The sequence below is a fragment of the Mesoplodon bidens genome (genome assembly GCF_964165515.1).
Source record: "Mesoplodon bidens genome assembly, chromosome: 11".
Classification (NCBI taxonomy): Eukaryota; Metazoa; Chordata; class Mammalia; order Artiodactyla; family Ziphiidae; genus Mesoplodon; species Mesoplodon bidens.
The window spans coordinates 21,320,207-21,341,719 of NC_138167.1; the positions used below are offsets into that span (position 1 = coordinate 21,320,207).

Here is a 21,513-nt window from a genome sequence, read left to right on the forward strand (position 1 = left end):
CTGGACCTTCTACAACTGCTTATGGAGTCAACCTAGATGGCTGGGTTCCAAGCTAAAGAGACTACACTTGAGCATAATTTTGCAAGGACCCACACCACATAAATCCACTGTTAAAATCTTGATATAATCTGAATGTCTAAAATATGAAGGCACAGTAGCATAGTGGTTAAGAGTACAGATTTTGAGTTCACACAATCCAGGATCAAATTCCACTTCATGAGCTTGACAAGGATCAATCAACCTAATCACACTGAGCCAGTGGTTCCCCAACTTGGCTATACGTTAGAATCACCTGGAAAACTTTTACAACCCTATTGCCCAAGCTGCACAGCACACCATTTAAATCAGAATGTCTGGGAGTAAGAGGAGGCATCAGTACTTTTTAAAAGATCCCCAGATATTCCAACGCACACCGAAGACTGGGAACCACTGCTCCAAGCCCTTGATACTTAAAAGTCTAGTCCACAAGCCAGGAGCATCAGCATTATGTGAGGGTCTGTTAGCAATGCAGACCTCAGACCCCACCCTAGACCAAGCAGATCAGAATCTGAGCTGCCATCAGACCCCCAGGTGGTTCCGTACACATTAAAGTGTGAGAAGCATTGATTACAGAGTGTAAAGTTTGAGAAGTATTTGACCCCGCATTGGAATCACCTGGGTACTGATTTTTAAAAGTAAAGCCTGCATCCTGCCCCCAAGACTCTGATTTCACTGGTCTTGGTGTGGCCAGAGCGTGGAGAGGGCACAATGATGCCCAAGTGATTCCAGTTTAGAGGCAACTTGAAAAGCACTGTTCTAAGTCCTTAGTTCCTGATCTGTAAGAGTTGCTGCCAGCATTAAATAAGACATTTATAAAGAAGCTGACATAGTGCTTAGCACACAGCCAGCGCTCCAGAGTTATAATAGTAGTCATTATTAAGTGTTAATTAGCATTAGCTTTAAAACAATTAATGACAAATGAATCTATGTTAATACAAAATTCTGTTCTATACTAAGAAGGGCTTCAACAGTTCTGAAACAGTAATAGATGAACCCTTCCATATAAAGTGAGGCTCAGGGGCTTGTCTTGGGTCTAGTCACATTAGAGTAAGATCTTTCTATCATTTCTCTAAGCAAACTTTCTTGGTTAGAGTTCAAGAAGGACTCTATTCTTGCTGAGTTAAAATCTAAAATGCATAGTCAGAGTAAGGATTTATTAAGATGCAATACTCAGAAGAGAAGGTCAAAGACCTGCATCAGGCCAAACCTGAGGGGACTTCTTTACAGGCTTCTATTGGTACAACAGAGTGAGAGATGGCTCATATAAGGCCAAGATTCAGCTACATTTCTCCCATCCAAGTATAAACCAGGTCTGACTCTGCTTAGCTTCCAAGATCAGACAAGATTGGGCACATACAGGGTGGTATGGCCGTGGACTCAGCTACATTTCTCATGAATGAGAACAGCCATGAAACAGCCGAGGAAGTCCGAGGAGCAGTGTTTCTTGGCAGTGTTAGTACAGCAACTTTTTACCTCCCCTGAAAGTAACCTACACAATAATGTCTGCACTTTCAGCAGGTACCTTCAGCCTAACCACTGCCATCTGCCCAAGGCCGAGACAATCATGCTCTACCAAGGACAATTTAGAACCATTCCACTAGACCTGAATATATGGGCAAAACTCCTCTATGCATCTAGAGATTGCATCAGAGTGCTATTGCTGGAAAATAGACAGCTCTAGGCAAAACAAAAAAATCTTAATTAAAATAATCAAATCCAAGTGAAAAATGTAAAATACTCTCTTACATTAAGTTCTGACTCCCTCATTAACAATCTCCTTTCCCCTCCCTCGCTGAGACGGCCGACTGGTCTCTTAGCTGGTCCTTCAGCACACCTAGTAAATCTCAAGATTCTTCCACTCTGTGTTCCTGCTGCTTGAAACACTTCTCCCATATGGAGAGGATTTGACCCTTCAAATCATTTAGATCTTTTCTCAAATGTCCTAAATCAGAGGTCTCATAATAGAACTCCCCATACTCTTTAATTTTTCTTCAAAGCGTTCTTATTACCTGACCTTATATTTTATGTTTATGTGTTTATTGCCTCCCACTCCCATTTGAATTTAAGTTCATAACCAGTTTGCTCATGGTTTTCTTCCCAATGCCAAGGGCAATGCCTGGAATGGAACTGATGTTCAGTAAAGGTTTGTTGACAGAAGGACTTCCCTGGTGGTCCAGTGCTTAAGAATCTGGCTTCCAATGCAGGGGACGCGGGTTTGATCCCTGGTCGGGGAACGAAGATCCCACATGCGGTGAGGCAACTAAGCCCACGTGCCGCAACTACTGAGCCCACGCTCTACAGCCCCTGCCACAACTAGAGAGAAGCCCGTGGGCCACAACAAGGAGCCCGTGCACCACAAAAAAAGATCCCACATGCCACAACAAAGATCCGGAGTGCTCAACTAAGAACCAACGCAGCCAAATAAATAAATTTTTTTAAAAGATTTGTTGACTGAATGACTAAATAAATGAACAAGTGGATGATGAGTGAATGAAATTTGAAATTTGACATAATAAAAATAAATGCCATGACTATTAATGGAAAAGATCATTTTTTATTTTAGTAACCACAGGCCATATAAGTAATAAGAATAAATGATTCTTATTAATTTTTCAGAATTTCTTTTGTCCTGCACATTTGAATTATTTTTAAGAATAAAACAAACTATGTTAATCTACTCACAAAAGAGGAATGATTTTTTAACTCTTGTTCTTCACTTATGCTTGCTCTCTTTATATCACAAAAATTATACTGATTATGATTTTTATTCCTTACCTGCCAGTAAAATTATTCAGAGAAACACTACTGTTTAACCATTTTTTTTTTTTTACCTTGGGACCAGGCAGTCCGCTCTCTGAAGAGTTGTGGCATCCAGTTCAAAAAGGGATGCAATGTCATTTCCATGTGGGACTGAGACCAAAGTGTACATGATCTTCTCCCCTGCCTGGCGTTTCTTCTTTGAAGTTGGAAGATCTCCATCTCTCTGTTGAGGAAGTACAAGGTTTTTTTACTTTTATATGTTTCTTACTAAACTCTCCAATTAATTGGAAGATAAGTTTTAAATTTGCATTTATTTCTTCATTGGATTATAGTGATGTCCAGTTCACATCATCCAGAAAGAACAGGTCGGGCCTGAGAGCCTTTCAGGTAATTATTATTAACAGTGATAAGTCACACACTCCAGAGGGGTGATTTGACCTGGGCAAATTATCAAGGCACTAACAGTCCCAATAGTTTTGATCCCTTCCCTGGTATTAAACCTATTATCACAGTAGTAATTTTGACCATTCCACATTTAAAACAAACACAGAGAAGAAGTAGTGTGTTGAATCATCTAGAGTTCATAAATTAAAGAGTAAGCATGGAAGTGTTTCAGAGTTCCTGCCTAACTCCCAAAAATCATTGGGATATTAACTTAGAGGGAAGAGGAATCAACAGCAACATCCCCATTCAGTTCATCGGCTCATTCCATTAGATCCCAGAACATACTATAATGGAATATAAAGTGAAATCAAATGGAATAGAAGCCTTGAGGATGATGTGAAACTCAGTCAATATTTCTAGTACACTCCTACCATTTTAAGCAGAAAACAACACAAGACTGATGATTATGTATTTTCACTCGAACTTCCTCAAGTTCCAGCGTCCCATGGAAGAATCTGATGTATAAGAAAACCAAAACATGGTACAGCAAATGTAATATAAGCTTGGTAATAAAGTACATAAATATAATTACTTAATATTTATATAATTATATATATATAAATTATATATATTTATATAATTATTAAATCAAATTAAATTTGAAAATGAGAGAGAAAAATTGTCATTGTACCATCACAGGAAGTTGAAAGAAAATAGGTGGGAAGGGATGCTCAAAGGCAAATGAAAGCCATCCATATCGAAAGACAAGCACTTCTTTAAAGGCTGCCATGACAATGAAATACTACACCTGATCATTCCAAAACATTCACTTGAAGCTCCATCCCAAGACTGTGAAAATCGTTTTCCTTGGATCAGTAAACCCTTGCAGTTTCATGCTGGTGTCTTCTGTAAATGGTGCACAAATTGGTAGCACCAGTTAACTGTGACTGGGCAGAGGAACTGCCAGTGTTCTTCAGAAGGAACAGGACTGCTATCTGCTAAATCTCACATAGGCTAGCAGTATCTGGTGTCTTGTCACCTTTGATTTATATGTTTTCTGCAGAGATCTAAGTTCAGACTTATATGAAGACAGGGCTCTGGAAAACTCTCCCCAGGTGGTTTAACCCTCATAACAGTTGTCTCTTACCAGCAAATGTGAACTATGTTCATTCATCAGAAAAAGGTATACTTAACTTACCATACACTAGAAGTGAGTATAGGGAAATAGGAAAGAAGGAAATGCAAAAGCAGTAAGCAAACCCCACTTCTGAATTTATACAAAAGTTCTCACAATACCAAAACCATTCCCTTGCAGGGGACATGGGTTCGTGCCCCGGTCTGGGAAGATCCCACATGCTGCGGAGCGGCTGGGCCCGTGAGCCATGGCCACTGAGCCTGCGCGTCCGGAGCCTGTGCTCCGCAACGGGAGAGGCCACAACAGTGAGAGGCCCGGTACCGCAAAAAAAAAAAAAAAAAAAAATTTAAGAGAGAGGAAGATGAGCATTATTTCCTTTAAATAAAGGCATGAGTGCAGTTACCTACAGGAGATGAAGGATGAGGGAAGGAGCGAAGGAAAGAGGATGGAGAATGGGGAGGACCAGAGTAGAAAAAGGGGGAGGGAAGAAGAGGGAGAGAGGAAGGAGGGAGAGGAGGTGGAGAGGAGGGAATAAAAAGGGAAAAAGGAGGGGGGAAGAGGAAGGCAAGGGGAGCAGAGGGTGCTATAGTGAATGCTCAACCCCATATTCAACTAGCCACGCCTCAGTCCAAATTAACCAAAGCCAGCGGCCTGGTCTGCAGCCCTTAAGCACTGAATTAGTCACTCCTCAAAGGGCAGGCATGAACTCACGGTTAAGAACCTCCTTCCCTGGTGGCGCAGTGGTTAAGAATCTGCCTGCCAATGCCGGGTACATGGGTTCGAGCCCTGGTCCGGGAAGATCCCACATGTCGCGGAGCAACTAAGCCCATGTGCCACAACTACTGAGCCTGCACTCTAGAGCCTGCGAGCCACAACTACCAAAGCCCGCACGCCTAGAGCCCGTGCTCCACAACATGAGAAGCCACCACAATAAGAAGCCCGCCCACCCCAATGAAGAGTAGCCCCCACTCGCCACAACTGGAGAAAGCCCGTGCGCAGCAACGAAGACCCAATGCAGCCAAAAATAAATAAATTAAATAAATAAATTTTATTTTTTAAAAAAAGAACCTTCTTTAGGTCTTCTAAAAAAATTCTCATGGGTCAGGAGACCCATTTCACAGTGATCTGCGTTGAGGGCATGGAAGTCTGTGAACTAAAGACAACAGTCTTTGAAGGGCAAAAACACCATCACATCCTGAGAGAGGAAAACCTAAATGTCTTTAAATAACCCAACAGGACTAGTCTGGCCAGACAAATATGTCGGGAAAGAAGGCTGCCTGGGTAACGTAACCACTTAGGCTCATGGAATATCAAGCACAGGAAGGATCTTTATAGATCATCTGTGAGCTAAAAAGACTTCTTCCAAATAAATCTCTGGCAGCAGCTAGTTTAGTGAAATACTATAACTTGGGATTTACTCCTGTGGGTCTTGAAAACATTAGTCTTTAATTATTCCCTACTGAAATTTAGACAGCCTTTGTACATTTTTGTTTATTTCCTATATTTCAACTCTCACAGTGGGTTGGGAGAAAGAGTCTAAAGAAAGAGAAATAGCTGGAATGAGAAAGAAGGAATGAGGGAGGGAGAAAGAAAGGGAAATGAGTGTGGACACTAGAAGAAAAATAGTAGTGTACAAGAAAAATATGACACCAAAGGCAATTTCCATGAAAGAAATAATTGATAAACTGGTTTTCATGAAAACGGGTTTCTTCTGCTCTATGAAAGACACTCTCAAAAGAATGAGAAGATGAACCACAGATTTGGAGAAAACTGTTGCAAAAGACAAATTTGATAAAGAACTGGTGTCCAAAATATACAAAGAACTCTTAAAATTCAATAATAATAAAACAAATAATCCAATTTTTAAATGGGCAAAAGACCTGAACAGACACCTCACCAAAGACGACATACAGGTGGTAAGTATATACATGAAAAGATGCTCAACATCAAATGTCATTAGGGAATAGCAAATTCTCTAATGAGATATCACTCAAAACAAAGAGATACCATATACACCTATTGAATGGCCAAAATCCTAAACACTGACAACACCAAATGCTGATGAGGATGTGGAGCAACATGAACTCTCATTCACTGCTGGTGGGAATGCAAAATGGTACAGCCACTGTGGAAGACAGTTCAGTGGTTTTACACAAAACAAAACACATTCCATACCATATGATTCAGCAATCATGCTCCTTGTTATTTACCCAAATGAACTGAAAAGCTATATCCACACAAAAACTTGCACAGCAGCTTTATTCATAACTACCAAAACTTAGAAGCAACCAAGAAATCTTTCAGTAGGTGAGTAGGTAAATAAACTGTAGGACATCCAAACAATGGAATGCTATTTAGCACTAAAAATAAATGAGCCATCAAGTTATGAAAAGACACAAAGAAACCTTAAATGCATCTTGAAAGAAGCCAATGTGAAAAAGCTACATACTGTGTGATTCCAAATATGATTTTTGGAAAAAGCAAAATTATGGACACAATAAAAATATACTGTGAATATACTGCCAGGGATTGGGGGAGGGAGGGATGAATAGGAAAAACACAGAGGATTTTAAAGGCAGTGTAACTATTCTGTATGATCCTATAATGGTGGATACATATCATTATACTTTTGTCAAACTGATAGAATGTACAACACTGAGAGAGAACCCTAATGTAAACTCTGAACTTTGGGTGATAATGATGTGTCAAGGCAGGTTTACCAGTGTAACAAATGTACCCCCCTGGTGCGGAATGTTGACAGTAGGCTGTACTTGTGTGCTGGCAGCGGTATGTGGGAACCCCCTGTACCTTCCACTGGATTTTGCTATGGATCTAAAACTCTCTTTAAAAAGTGTCTATTAAAAAAAATAGTCTGAGAGAAAATATTTGTAAATTATATATCTGATAAGGGACTTGTATCCAGAATATATAAAGAACAATTACAACTGAATAGCTGTAAAGACAAGTAACCCAATTAAAAATTGAGAAGGGACTTTGCTGGTGGCACAGTGGTTAAGAATCTGCCTGCCAATGCAGGGAACACTGGTTTGATCCCTGGTCCGGGAAGATCCCCCACATGCCGCGGAGCAACGAATCGTATGTGCCACCACTACTGAGCCTGCACTCTAGAGCCCAAGAACCACAACTACAGAGCCTGCGTGCCACAACTACAGAGGCTGCGTGCCACAACTACTGAAGCCCGTGCACCTACAGCCCGTGCTCCGCAACAAGAGAAGCCACCTCAATGAGAAGCCCGTGCACCACAACGAAGAGTAGCCCCCACTCGCCGCAACTAGAGAAAGCCCACGCACAGCAACAAAGACCCAACACAGCCATAAATAAATAAGTAAATAAACAGATAAATAAATAAAAATTGAGGCAAGGACGTGATGACATTTCTCCATAGAAGACATACAAATGGCCAAGAAGCACATGCAAAAGTACTCAATATCATTACTAATTAGGAAAATGTACTAGGATGATTATAGTCAAAGACACAGACAATAACAAGCATTAAGATGTGGAGAAATTGTAACACTCATATATTGCTAGAGGAACACAAAATGGTATAGCCACTTAGGAAGAGTTGGGCAGTTCCTCAAAATGTTAAACATATAACCAGCAATTCTAATTCTAGGTATCTACCCAAGAGAAATGAAAGTATATGACCCCACAGAGACTTGCACTGAATGTTCATAGCAGCTTTACTTATAAAAGCCAGAAAGTAGAAATAACCATCATCCAAACGATGGATAAACAAAATGTGGTACATGCACCAAATGGAATATTATTTGGCCATGAAAGGAATGAAGTATAGATACATGGTACAACCTGCATGCACCTTGAAAATGTTATGCTAAGTGAAAGAAGCCACGAAAGAAAGGCCATATATTGCATGATTCCACCTATGAAATGTCCAGAAAAGGCAAATTCATAGAGAAAGTAGATCCAGGTTGCCAGGAGCCTCTAGTGGATACGGGCTTTCTTTTGGGTGTGGTAAAAATGTTCTCAAATTAGATAGTGGGTATGGTTTTACAACTCTGTGAATATACTAAAAACCACTGATCTGTAATTCTAAACATGAGAATTCTTATGGTATGTGAATTATATCTCAATAAAGCTACTGAAGGAAGGGAGGAAAGAAAAGAAAAGAGAGGGGGGAGGGAGGAAAGATGGGAGAGATGGGGAGAGAGGGGGGGAGGGAGGGAAGGAACAAACGAGTGAACAAACTCACTAAAACAATGAAAGAAAAGTGTGTCATTGCGTTCATCTCTGCCATGCAGCTCAACGTGAAAATCCAGGTGTTATACTAAGATTTGGACAGCAAAGGAGCAGTTTTCCATGGAGGCTCTGAAATGTCATGGTGACACAGGAATCACACTTCTGCCTGACCCCAAATAACTGAGTCAAGAAGGTCTTAAGGCTCTGAAATGTCATGGTGACACAGGAATCACACTTCTGCCTGACCCCAAATAACTGAGTCAAGAAGGTCTTAAGAAGATCTACACAATCTTCTTACGTATCTACGCCCAGTAGAATACCACGTACAACTATGAACTCCTTCCCAGTGGTAAAAATGGTGGTGACGTCTGAAATTGAAGATAATAGTCACTCTATGAGGAAGAAGGCAGAGAAAGAGGAAAGGGGAGATTTAAGAAGAGGAAGTGCTCATTCTGAAAGAAAGAAAAGGAAGTGTGTTGTTTATTACATCTTAACATGAAAACTTGGGGAGAAAGAGACGAGGAGAGCTACCGTCACAGAGAAATATTATGAAAGAGGTCTTTTCTGGGTTTGGCAAGGCTATTGCGGCCAAAAGAAAGAACCACCAACATAATGAGTGTTATTAATACATGTGAGGGGAGATTGCCTCAGAATGTAAGAATGCAGAAATAATGGACGAGATCAGTCAGCTGTAGAAAAAAACTCAAAGGATTTTTGTGACTATGGAGGCACAGAGATTTGAGCACAAGTGGTTTAAATGGAGTATTCGAAGGGCACAATTAAAATATGATTTTAGCTAAGGAAAATAAAATCTAATCAATCACGTTGAACCGTATTTGAAGGAAGGCTTTATTAAGGGAAGATAAGCATGTAACCTAAACAAATGGAGAGTCAATGAACAAGAATTTGACCGTTTCTCTCACCGCAGGCTAGGGTAGATGAAACAAATTAGTATTCCAGTTTTCCTGGAGGAATTCCATATCCCTGAAAGGCATGTGTGTCATCTAATTTCCTGAGCTCTCCATGCCAAACTTCTAATCATAATTTAGCTTTTGATACAGACTTTCCTTCAGAGAAAATGCACTAACTGACCCAAGGATTTAGATCTACTTAGCAACTGACAGTTGGCACTGTGTTTTATACATCAGTCATTTGTGAATTCATTTAGTGGAATCAATCCTCCTGTATGTACTGTCCTTTTCCCCCTTTTGAAAGGCTAATAAAATGAATTTTCTAGACTTATAAAAGGAGAGCAGATTCAGGTTGCAAGAGATTGCCCTCCTACCCCATCCCCCTTGGTAATATCTCCCTGTGGGAGATACAGTCAAAGACCTCTCTATTTTGTTTGTTTGTTTTTTTGTTTTTTTGCGGTACGAGGGCCTCTCACTGCTGTGGCCTCTCCCGTCGCGGAACACAGGCTCCGGACGCGCAGGCTCAGCGGCCATGGCTCACGGGCCCAGCCGCTCCGCGGCATGTGGGATCCTCCCGGACCGGGGCACGAACCCGTGTCCCCTGCATCGGCAGGTGGACTCCCAACCACTGCGCCACCAGGGAAGCCCCAAAGACCTCTCTATTTTGACACTCTTACAGTGAACAATAAAAATCTTTTCCATAGAGGAACCTCACTTATTAGGGCTAGCTCAAAGAGGTCACTCTAAGTTGCTCATACTATTTAAGACCTGTGGTTTACTTTTAATTACCTAGGATAAGTGGAATGGACCCCCAAATAATTTGCTTAGGTCTTTGAGGAAAAAAGCTTTAATGAATAGATAAGTCCCATTTATAAATAGCATAACAATTGTTTAGGTGTGCATAAGAGCTTCTAACACATTTAGACGTTTTTTAAACAGTGCTATAGTCTTAAGCATTCTGCTGTTAATCTCTTGTACTCTGTTACTTTGCTTAACAAGCTGTCATAGCGGTTTGTCAGCAAACTTCAAGCCAGCCCCTTGGAATGTTTTAAATAATGAAATATGAATAATGAGTTATAAGTATACAGTTTTTAAATAAATGGATCAAGCTTCAAAATCAAGAAAATTAATATTATAGTTCTACAATATGAAGGCAGTTTTGTTCAAAATTCTGTGCTTGTGCCTTTTGTTTATGAACCTACATCTCTATTTAAGTAAGAAAAAAGACCCCTAAACGCTAGTTCTCTGCAGAGAATTACAGAAGCACACTGCCCTCCCTCTTTGCATCATGAAAAGACATTAAGGTACAACAGAGCTTAAACAGGTGTTAAATTTAACAGCATCTCAGTCTCCAAAACACTCTCAATTTAGGGAATGCAGGGCTGCAGAATGTTAACCTAGTCTGCTGGGCTTTTAGAAAACTAGCATTTTCACTTGGAAGGAAAGGCACACAGCCTCGCAGATTATACAAATTGAAAATCCTGTATGAGAAGCCAGAGGATGCTAATGGCTTGCCAGCTTCTCTAGCTCCTAGGGGCCCTGCCTGCGGCGCACAGCAGGGAGCCTCCTGTTACACCTTCTCTGTTGCCTCATTTGTGAGTCATCGCATTTTCAGCAGAGACATCACGTAGCAATTCTGCTGTGAAGAGCCAGAGACATTCGGTAAGAAACAATGTCTGCGTTTTTCAGGGCCGATTCAGACCTGTGGCCACGGCAGCATAACAATGTGTAGGCATCTGTGTTTTGCTCCAGACCCTCTGGGGCTCTCACTGTAGACTTTATGGAACAGACACAACCCGGCCATTTAAAGCTGCAAACACTTCTCTTGCCACGGTTCCTTGACAATCGGGTGCTCTCAAACTAATTCCCAATATGACCCTTCTTTCTTTCTTTTCCTTATCATCTTACCACTGATGAATACATAGTAAAACTCAAAGAAATTTGCGGGTCTTCTTTCAGAATTTGGTACCCTCCCCCAAAAGAAAAATTCTACAGAATAGAATTTTCAAGTCTATTTCAGCAAAGTTTCATGCTTCCTAGAACATTTCTGTTTAATGTATGTTTTTGCACAAAGACGGATGGTTCTCAAAGGGAGAGAGTTTGGCTCCCCAGAGACATTTGGCAATTCCCAGAAACACTTTTAGTTGCCACAACTTGGGTGGGGGGTGGGGGATGGAGAAGAGGGAGACCACTCCTGGTCTCTAGTGAGTAAAGTCCAGAGATGCTGCTAAACATCCTACAATGCAGAGAACAGCCCGACCACAACCAAGAGTGATCTGGCCCAAATATCAATATATCAGTATTGCTGAGGCTGAGGATCCGCAGCACAGACAAAAGACATTCCCTGGAAAAATCAGATCACATTCCACATAAATAAGGTAATGTTAAAATGGGTGGTGTTATTCCAGAAAAATCTCCTTCAAAGAGCCATTTGAAAAGATGCCGGTTTTCACGGAGAAAAAACTAACGACTTTCAGGTTCCCAGCTGGGCTTGATACAGTTCCAATATTTACAGGGTCCCTGTGGATGCTGTACATTTGTAAGATTGGAAATAATAGGCTTCTTTGTAGAATAAATACAGCTATTTGGGTCTTAATGGGAGCTGTGACACACTCCGCCTCATTTCAGCAGCACTATCCATTAACCTCTGAAACTTCAAAAATGGAGGGCCACATTTGATAAAGGTTTCTAAATTACAGGAAAAATATTAACTGGATATTTAATAGACAACATAGGGAAAATTAGGAAAGAAAATAATTAGCAGGTCACAGGGAACTCAGTGTTACTAGAACCCAGATCTGAGGTGAGATAGCATTGTTTTGGGAAACTGATTTCATTTTTCACAGGCTACACTCTAAACGCTCCTGTTTTCTTTTTTTTTGCGGTACGCGGGCCTCTCACTGTTGTGGCCTCTCCCGTTGCGGAGCACAGGTTCCGGACGCGCAGGCTCAGCGGCCATGGCTCACAGGCCCAGCCGCTCCGCGGCATGTGGGATCTTCCCGGACCGGGGCACGAACCCGTGTCCCCTGCATCGGCAGGCGGACTCTCAACCACTGCGCCACCAGGGAAGCCCTGTTTTCTTTTTTTCGACAGAAACATCATTATTGCTAGATGGTAAATGGTGTATAAAATGAGAAGCCATATTGTTAGCTTTACTGTTCCATATTCTCAGTTTTATTTACTTTCAAGCGAGGGGTTTTAGAGGGAATGAAATCAGATGTCTCCAGTTGGATGTGTCTCTGAGATGACAGATGAGATCCAGTCATAAAACTCTACAGCAAAAGCAAGCCCACCTATGTTGTATGCAACTAAAGTATTGCTAGTAACACTGCTTAAACAGAGGAGTGCTCTTTCTCACCTACAGAGGAGGATAAAGAAACTGCACTTGAGAATAAAAGGAGAAAAATTCAGCAAGTCTAATCAAAAGCTTGATTAACACAGAGGGTAAACTTCACCATGGATTTACTACTTATTTATATGCTCTGTGCTGCTCCATAAACCTTCATTCACTGTATTCTCCCACTCAGCTCTGCCCAGAATCATCAGTAGCATCTCCAAATGGTACGTAGCCAAAAGGAGATGAGCCAGAGATTTAATTCAATTGCACAATTTGAAGCTTTGATATGATGACCTTTTAATACAAACGACTTACATTTTTAGCCTACTAACATCTTTTATTCAGAGAGTTTTCCATTTGTCTGCTGGCATTTTATCCCCATGGCATGCAGGTGAGAGATGTAGGGCAAACATCCCCATCCTATCAGACAGGTGAAGAAAATGAGTCTCAGGAAAGCTATCTGACTGGTCCAAGGCTACACAAGGTCATGGTGGTGCTACAGTAGAGCTCCGCTGTCTCTACAGCATGCTCAAGAAGTCACATAGAATGTCACAGAAATAAACCTGGACAAAGAGAAAAGCAGTCCCCGACATCCGACAGCTGGCCTGGTGTATGAGCTGACCTGACACTCCAGCTGGGCCATGGTGTTCTCCTAGTGAATATGGACAATTTCACAAAACAGCAACACCAGACAAGGTCACTTCATGGCTGGAATGGATCAAGACAAAACACCACCACTCCCTAACCATATCTGAACACCGACAGACTGTGAACGGTGTTCAAGCCACAAAAAATGACAATCCCGCTCCTCTCCTCTAGCGAATATGAGCGACTGCTGCTCCTTTAGCAATTACAGACCTAGCCTGCCCTACCCACAGATAAAATGTATTAAGATACCTCCTCTCCCTAACAGCATTCCCAACCACAGCAAAGCCCCACTTCTTTAAATCTTCCCCAAAATCAATCGCACAAGCCCAATTCCTATAAGACGTTTTTTCTAACACCTTCTTACTGAGAAGCAGCACGGTTCCCCATAGTGTGCGTGCAGTGAGTTATAAACACCACTTGTATGGGTATTTTCCTGGTGGTCCGGTCTCTGGCTGGAAACCATTGAGACCATCGACAAGCTTATAGGAAGAACCAAAGAAACTATGATTCAGGCTTTGCTTTTTAAACATGGCTACTGATAGCATTTTCCTAAATCATAGGAAGGTAAGGACCCAACCATTCTGGTTCAGCTATTTGAAAACCAGGGGGAGAAAAGCCCACACAGGCGGATAAAATTGAATCATAAATAAAAGATCCAATGGATCTAACAAACCTACTTCTATATTTAAAGACATTTTGACACAAATTACAAGTTTTCACTGGGTCAGTGACCTGATACTTCGCTTATTTCTATTGTAAACATGATAATCATATGGAGAGAGGAGTCACACAGGGTTGACTCAGGTCCAGAAATTCTTATTTGATCCATCTGCCCCATAGCCTCCTAAAACGTAAATCTGTGCGCCAATGTAAAACAGTAGTCATTTTAATGAAACATTCCAACTGTTTCTATCAAAGAGCAGAATCTGGGGTGAGGCAGTAATAATACCTACCCATTCCAAAAGGGATGGCAAAATTCCTAACAAAACTGTATTATAGACTGTGTCTATTTTATATCAAAATATCTGGCTAAATTGCTTTTAAAGAAATCCAGCCCTGCTGAGAGTCACACACAGAAAAGGCAGTAGACACCATGGGGCAGTGGACAGTAGCTGCAGGAGTAATCAAAAATATTGATATAACAACAATAATGAAATGATTGATAATAGGAAACACCAAAAAAAAAAAAAAATAGGAAACACCGAATGATAATAGCAAACACACACACAAAAAAAAAAAAAAAAAAAAATCCAGTGCATCGTCCAGGCTTTATTTGGATCACATCAAAATATCCTGAATTTCTGAATTTTTTAATAAGTTTCACGTGTACAGCATTAACAATTCGACATCTTATATACTACAAAGTGGTCACCACCACAAGTCTAGTTGCCATCTATCACCATATAGTTTCACCCATAACCCACCCCCATCCCCACTGGTAACTCCCTTCCCCTATGGATTTTTTATTGAATTAAATCATGTTGTCATTGTTAAGTCATATTCTTTCCAAATTATGATGAGATGAGCAGGATAAATAATAATAAGTATTTTTCATGAAAACTGGCTTTAAAATAAGACTACAAATTTTTTTTGAGTAGCACACTGTAGATTATTAGAAATTAGAATTATCTAGTTACTGAACACTTCAATTTCTCCCCATAAATAGAAACCAAATTATCTTGAATTGAAAAGGATTGTTCTGTTGTCCTATTTTAATATTATGCCACAATTCCATTCCTCCTTCCTAATTTCTATGAACTTCTGAAAACTAAACCTAGACCCACCATACCTCCCAAATCCAGTTGACTTCAACGATCTATCATGCGTGGCCTCCAAGTTTCTGGAAATCTCCCTAAACACCCACTTCTGGTCATCTTCTTATAATCTAAGCCAAATCATCATTTACTTTTTATCTTTGATCCACAGCCTCTACTTGGAGAATCTCTCTCAGAGCCCTAGTCTTCAAATTTTCTACTAACTTTTCAATTTGTTCGTATAAAATTAATTGTTCAATTTGTTCATATAAAACAATTCTACTCACCACATTTTTTCCTTCATTTTGGGCATCTCGATAATCAGGGTTAAGCTAAAAAACAAAAAACAAAGCTACTTTTGAATTGCTATTAAAAGCATATTAACAAGACAGTGATCTTTAATTCCAGTACACTATTGTACACTTAACTAAGTTTAACATAAAAAGAGGCTAGGGCTTCCCTGGTGGCGCAGTGGTTGAGAGTCCGCCTGCCGATGCAGGGGACACGGGTTCGTGCCCTGGTCCGGGAGGATCCCACATGCAGCGGAGCGGCTGGGCCTGTGAGCCATGGCCTCTGAGCCTGCGCGTCCGGAGCCTGTGCTCCTCAGCGGGAGAGGCCACAAGAGTCAGAGGCCCGCGTACCGCAAAAAAAAAAAAAAAAAAAGAGGCTAAGAAAGAAATGGTTAGTAAATACCTTCAAACCCTAGTTGCAGGAGACAAGAGTTAAAATGCCAAATTTATGGCCTTTGTTTGTATCAAACAGTTGACATTTTTGAACAAGCGAGACCTGACAGTCTCACCACCTCTTAAGAAGCATTCAAGAGAGTTCATTTTGCCCACGTCAAAATCTGCTATTGACCAATAATGCAGACACCGATTTCTAAAAAGAGACCAAAGGAAAGTTTTAACAATGATTCAAGATCATGCTCCACGTGCTATACACACAAGAAAAGAAAGTCAAGCAAAAGAGGATCTATATATCAGCTATGTCAGCTAATGCATGAGGACTATTTAAACTAACAAACAAGAACACATGTCTCAAACAGATGGAGAGACAGAGAACAGTACGGAGGTTCCTTAAAAAACTAAAAATAGAACTACCATACGACCCAGCAATCCCACTACTGGGCATATACCCTGCGAAAACCATAATTCAAAAAGAGGTAATTCATAATACCACAATGTTCACTGCAGCTCTATTTACAATAGCCAGGACATGGAAGCAACCTAAGTTTGTCCATCGACAGATGAATGGATAAAGAAGATGTGGCACATATATACAATGGAATATTACTCAGACATAAAAAGAAATGAAATTGAGTTATTTGTAGTGAGGTGGATGGACCTAGAGTCTGTCATACAGAGTGAAGTAAGTCAGAAAGAAAAACAAATATCGTAAGCTAACATACATATATGGAATCTAAAAGAAAAAAAGGGTTCTGAAGAACCTAGGGGCAAGACGGGAATAAAGACGCAGACAAAGAGAATGGACTTGAGGACACGGGGAGGGGGAAGGGTAAGCTGAGACGAAGTGAGAGAGTGGCATGGACTTGTATACACTACCAAATGTAAAATAGATAGCTAGTGGGAAGCAGCCACATAGCACAGGGAGATCAGCTCAGTGCTTTGTGATCACCTAGAGGGGTGGGATAGGGAGGGTGGGAGGGAGATATGGGGATATATGCATACGTATAGCTGATTCACTTTGTTGTACAGCAGAAACTAACACAACAATGTAAAGCAATTATACTCCAATAAAGACGTTAAAAAAAAAAAAAAGAACACATGTGTCTGGGTTGGACTGTGGAGTTTAGGGGTCATTGCAATGAGAAAGCATGAGTTCTGGACATGCTGCCTGTTGGCCCACATATTTCCAGCTGCTTAGCATCCGTAACTCCTGATTTCCACCTGACTACACAGTTTCAAAAAGCTGTCCTCGCTGATCATTTGTAAAGCATCTGGTTTAGAAGGTGTTTTCTCAAAATAACAAGTTGTCCAATTGAATGTAATCCTATTAATGTGAATCAGTTGGTGTATACAATACGCAACCCCAGGTAATTAAAGTCACCATTTAAGATGTAAGGCTGGGTGTCTTTCTCAGAATGACACTTGGCTAGTAGCTCTGAGGAATGCCCCTCCCAACTTATCACTAAATATTAATGACAGTACTGAAAATGATCAAAAACAAAGCAAAACACTCTCCATCTCATTGAAGACTAAGGTTGAAAACCATCTCAACCCCAAATCATCAATCAATTGACAGTAATTATAAAGCCGATAGTGCTGGGGGAGAGGCACTAACTCCCCAGTTGTCATCTCATGGCAAACCTCAACCTGACTTCAAGCCAGTGGCCAGGTGAACACAGTTCAGAAGATACTTGCTGCAGTTCCACTCTGTGTCCCCAACCCAGAGACCCCGAGTATTCACCAACCAAAGACCTATACAGAAGTGCTTCTCCATCACTGAGAAGCTGCTGTGAGATGGAGCAGAAAATTGTTTCCCCCATCCTCCCACCCACTGTCCACTACCTCTCTCTGTCTTCTCATGGCCAGAGAGATACAACAAAGCTCAGAAAGCAAATGGGCAGAAAGCGGAGGGAGCAGATGACGGCAGAGGGCTTTCTAAGCAGTGCTGTCTGAAGAAAGGACGAGAAGAGAAAAAACTGTAGCTGCTGTGGGCTGGAATGACACTGTGTGATAAAGGAAAAATAGCAGAGGGGCCGGGGAGAGAAGCGACCTCAAGAGAGCCCAGGGACGCAGACTGGACACCTGCTGGAACTGGGAAATACATCAGGACCCTGCAGGCTGCCCTGCAGCTAAAGATTTTGCAAGAGAATTGAGAAAAAGAGAAATGGAACAAAAAGACCGTCCACTCAACCGTTCTGCTTCTGCACGGAGCTCACTTGTCTGAGGACAATCAGGGAGGAAAGCAGGAAAAAACAACACGGGACTGGTTAAAAAGTACGTTACAATGGGGGGGAATTCTTAGAGTCTTTCTGAATATTATCTATGGTATGATACAAAATACATTTTCAGGAAATGGTTTGGCATATTCAAGAAAGTGCAAGTAAACATTGCCTCCATGTGAAGGCAGCAGAAGGTGAACAGGAAAATATAATATAAAAATAATCAGATAAATAATATAATAATATAAGAAATAATCACAATATAAAAAGAAGTTAAATTGGGTTTCCCTGGTGGCGCAGTGGTTGAGAGTCCGCCTGCCGATGCAGGGGACGCGGGTTCGTGCCCCGGTCCGGGAAGATCCCACATGCCGCGGAGCGGCTGGGCCCGTGAGCCATGGCCGCTGAGCCTGCGCGTCCGGAGCCTGTGCTCCGCAACGGGAGAGGCCACAGCAGTGAGAGGCCCGCGTACCGAGATAAAAAAAAAAAAAAAAGGAAGAAGTTAAATTAAGGAGGATCTCAATAACAATGAGAACATAAATACAAAATTAAAGTCCATGTCGGCAGCAGGAACAAGCAGAGTTGACATGACTGGAAATGAGTGATGCAAAGGATAAAAATGGAACAGCCATCTTTCACCATAGAGGAGAAGTGCAAAGAAATGAAAATTAGGAAAAAGGACATGGTCACGGAGGACCAGAGAATGGGGTATCAACTAATGAGCAACCAGGATACTAGAAGGAAGAGAAAATCAGTGGAATACAAGCCATAATCACAGATTATGGAAAATAAAGCTCTCCTCAGCTAAAGAAAGAACTGTGTCTGCAGAGGTAACCATATTCCAGGAAAATCAACTAAAACAGGCACATTCATTTGAGGATGATGGGAAAGGCGGGGGGAACAATGGTAGGGACATAAAATAGGGCCAGAAAGTAGGCTTAGACAAAAATGCATATCATGTAACAGGAGAATGGATGAACAAAATATGGCATATTCAAACAATGGAGTACTACTCAGCAATAAAATGATGGGCTGCTGATGTACACAACAAGGGTAGATCTCAAAAATATATACCATGGGGCTTCCCTGGTGGCGCAGTGGTTGAGAGTCCGCCTGCCGATGCAGGGGACACGGGTTCGTGCCCCGGTCTGGGAAGATCCCACATGCCGCAGAGCGGCTGGGCCCGTGAGCCATGGCTGCTGAGCCTGCGCATCCGGAGCCTGTGCTCTGCAAGGGGAGAGGCCACAACAGTGAGAGGCCCGCCTACCGCAAAAAAAAAAAAAAAAAAATATATATATATACCATGGAATATTATTCAGCCATAAAAGAGAAGGAAATCCTGCCATTTGCAACAACATGGATCGACCTTGAGGGCGTCATGTTAAGTGAAATAAGTCAGCCAGAGATAGGCAAATACTGTATGATCTCAGTTATATGTGGAATCTAAAACAAACAAACAGAAAACAAACTTATAGAAACAGAGATCAGGTGTGTGGTTACCAGAGGCAGGGGTGGGAGTGGGAAGGATCTGTGAAGGGGGTCAAAATGCACAAACTTCCAGTTATAAGAAAATAAGTCCTGGTAATGTGACGGCACATGGTGACTACATTTAATAATACTGAATTGCGGGCTTCCCTGGTGGCGCAGTGGTTGAGAGTCCGCCTGCCGATGCAGGGGACATGAGTTCGTGCCCCGGTCTGGGAGGATCCCACATGCTGCGGAGCGGCTGGGCCCGTGGGCCATGGCCGCTGAGCCTGCATGTCCGGAGCCTGTGTTCCGCAGCGGGAGAGGCCACAGCAGTGAGAGGCCCGCGTACCGCAAAAAAAATAAATAAATAATACTGAATTGCATATCTGAAAGTTGCTAAGAGAGTAGATCTTAAAAGTTCTCATCACAAGAAAAAATATGTATAACTGTGTGGTGATGGATGTTATCAAGATTTACTGTGGTAATCATGTCAATATAGATATATGTCATATATATATCTCAAGTCATTATGTTGTACACCTGAAACTAATACAATGTTATATGTCAATTACATCTCTATTTTAAAGTGAAAGAAGCCAGACATGGTATGACTCCATTTATATGAAATCTAAGAACAGACAAAACTAAACTGTGGTTAAACAAATAGTTAAACAAACTGGAAAGTGAGTGGGGGAATAAGGGAGAGGAGTGGCTGGAAGTCAGAACCAAGTCCAAGAGCCACTGGACAGCAGTCTTTCAATTTTCAGAGCAGGTGGGGGAGGGATGATAAAATAGGAATCCGGTTACAAGTTGCCTGCTGGTGCTAGGCCAGCAATTGGGGAGATCTGAGGCTGAATTTTATTTTTCTATGGAGATGCGTACCTCAGGCTCCTTAAATTCCCTTGAATTATGAATAAATGAATCCGTTCCAAAACAGTATTATTCCTGCTTTTGGAATCCAACAGTGAAAGGTAGAAAGTGAAAAGACAGTGACTTAACTGGCCTCCTGTCTACTGATTAACCAAAATCAAAAAGACACACTTTTACTCAGTAGTAATGAAAGGTCAGCATAGTGCACAGAAGGGGTTTATTTAGCTCTTTTAGTCAAGGATGACTGTTTTAGGGAATTCCCTGGCAGTCCACTGGTTAGGAATTGGCGCTTTCACTGCCAGGGCCCAGGTTCTATCCCTTGTCAGGGAACTAAGATTCCCACATGCCATGTGGTGCAGCCAAATAAAAATAAAATAAAATGACTTTAAAAAATAAAGGATCACTGTGCTATATTCTTTTGTTTTCAGTTTGAAAAATTCAGACTTTTCTTTTTAAATTAAAAAATACATACTAAAATTATAGCTAAATTATATTCAAAAGATATGTAACATGTTTAACCAGGATATACCTATGGTCAAAGTTTTCATTCAGTAAGCATTTAGACTAGTTGGTTAAAGACACTCTAAAGTATATTAACTTCATGCTGGAAGCCATGACATACCCATAACTATAATGTGTACAGAAACAGGAACTAACGTACCTAAGTCAAACAGGAGTCATGCATGCCCTTTAAGACATAGGTCATATTCTACCTTAAAGACAATGTTACTTTCTAAAATTGTCTTCACACATTTCACCCTTTTAGGATCACCCAGTTAGTTCCTGAGGGACGTGTGGGGAACCGGATTACAGACTCTGGTCTGGAAGGAAATGCCATGGGCCTTAGGAAAGGTCGCCTAACCTCCATGGAACTCAGGGTCCTCATCTGTAAAAGAGAAAAGTCTATGACCAAAGCCTAATCATACTAATTACATGTCATTAAATTTTACATATTCATGTCTTTGGCAACAATACTAAAGACGGTGCCGATCAGTTAGATTTCGCCTCATCTTGTGTCTCACAGGCTGCACTGTGGCCTTTTTTATATAAAATTATTGCTTCAGGGACTTCCCTCGTGGTGCAGT

At 41.3% G+C, this 21,513-nt stretch overlaps 1 protein-coding gene across 1 annotated transcript in view; it reads right to left on the minus strand.

Annotated features, from left to right (window-relative positions):
• ITPR2 (inositol 1,4,5-trisphosphate receptor type 2) overlaps positions 1 to 21,513 on the minus strand; it is a 534,949-nt gene that overhangs the window by 380,720 nt on the left and 132,716 nt on the right. The window contains exons 10-11 of the mRNA XM_081250074.1: positions 15,477 to 15,521; positions 2,871 to 3,022 (exon numbers count right to left, since the gene is read on the minus strand). Coding sequence (XP_081106200.1) covers positions 2,871 to 3,022; positions 15,477 to 15,521 — 197 coding nt within the window. The remainder of the gene's footprint in view (positions 1 to 2,870; positions 3,023 to 15,476; positions 15,522 to 21,513) is intronic.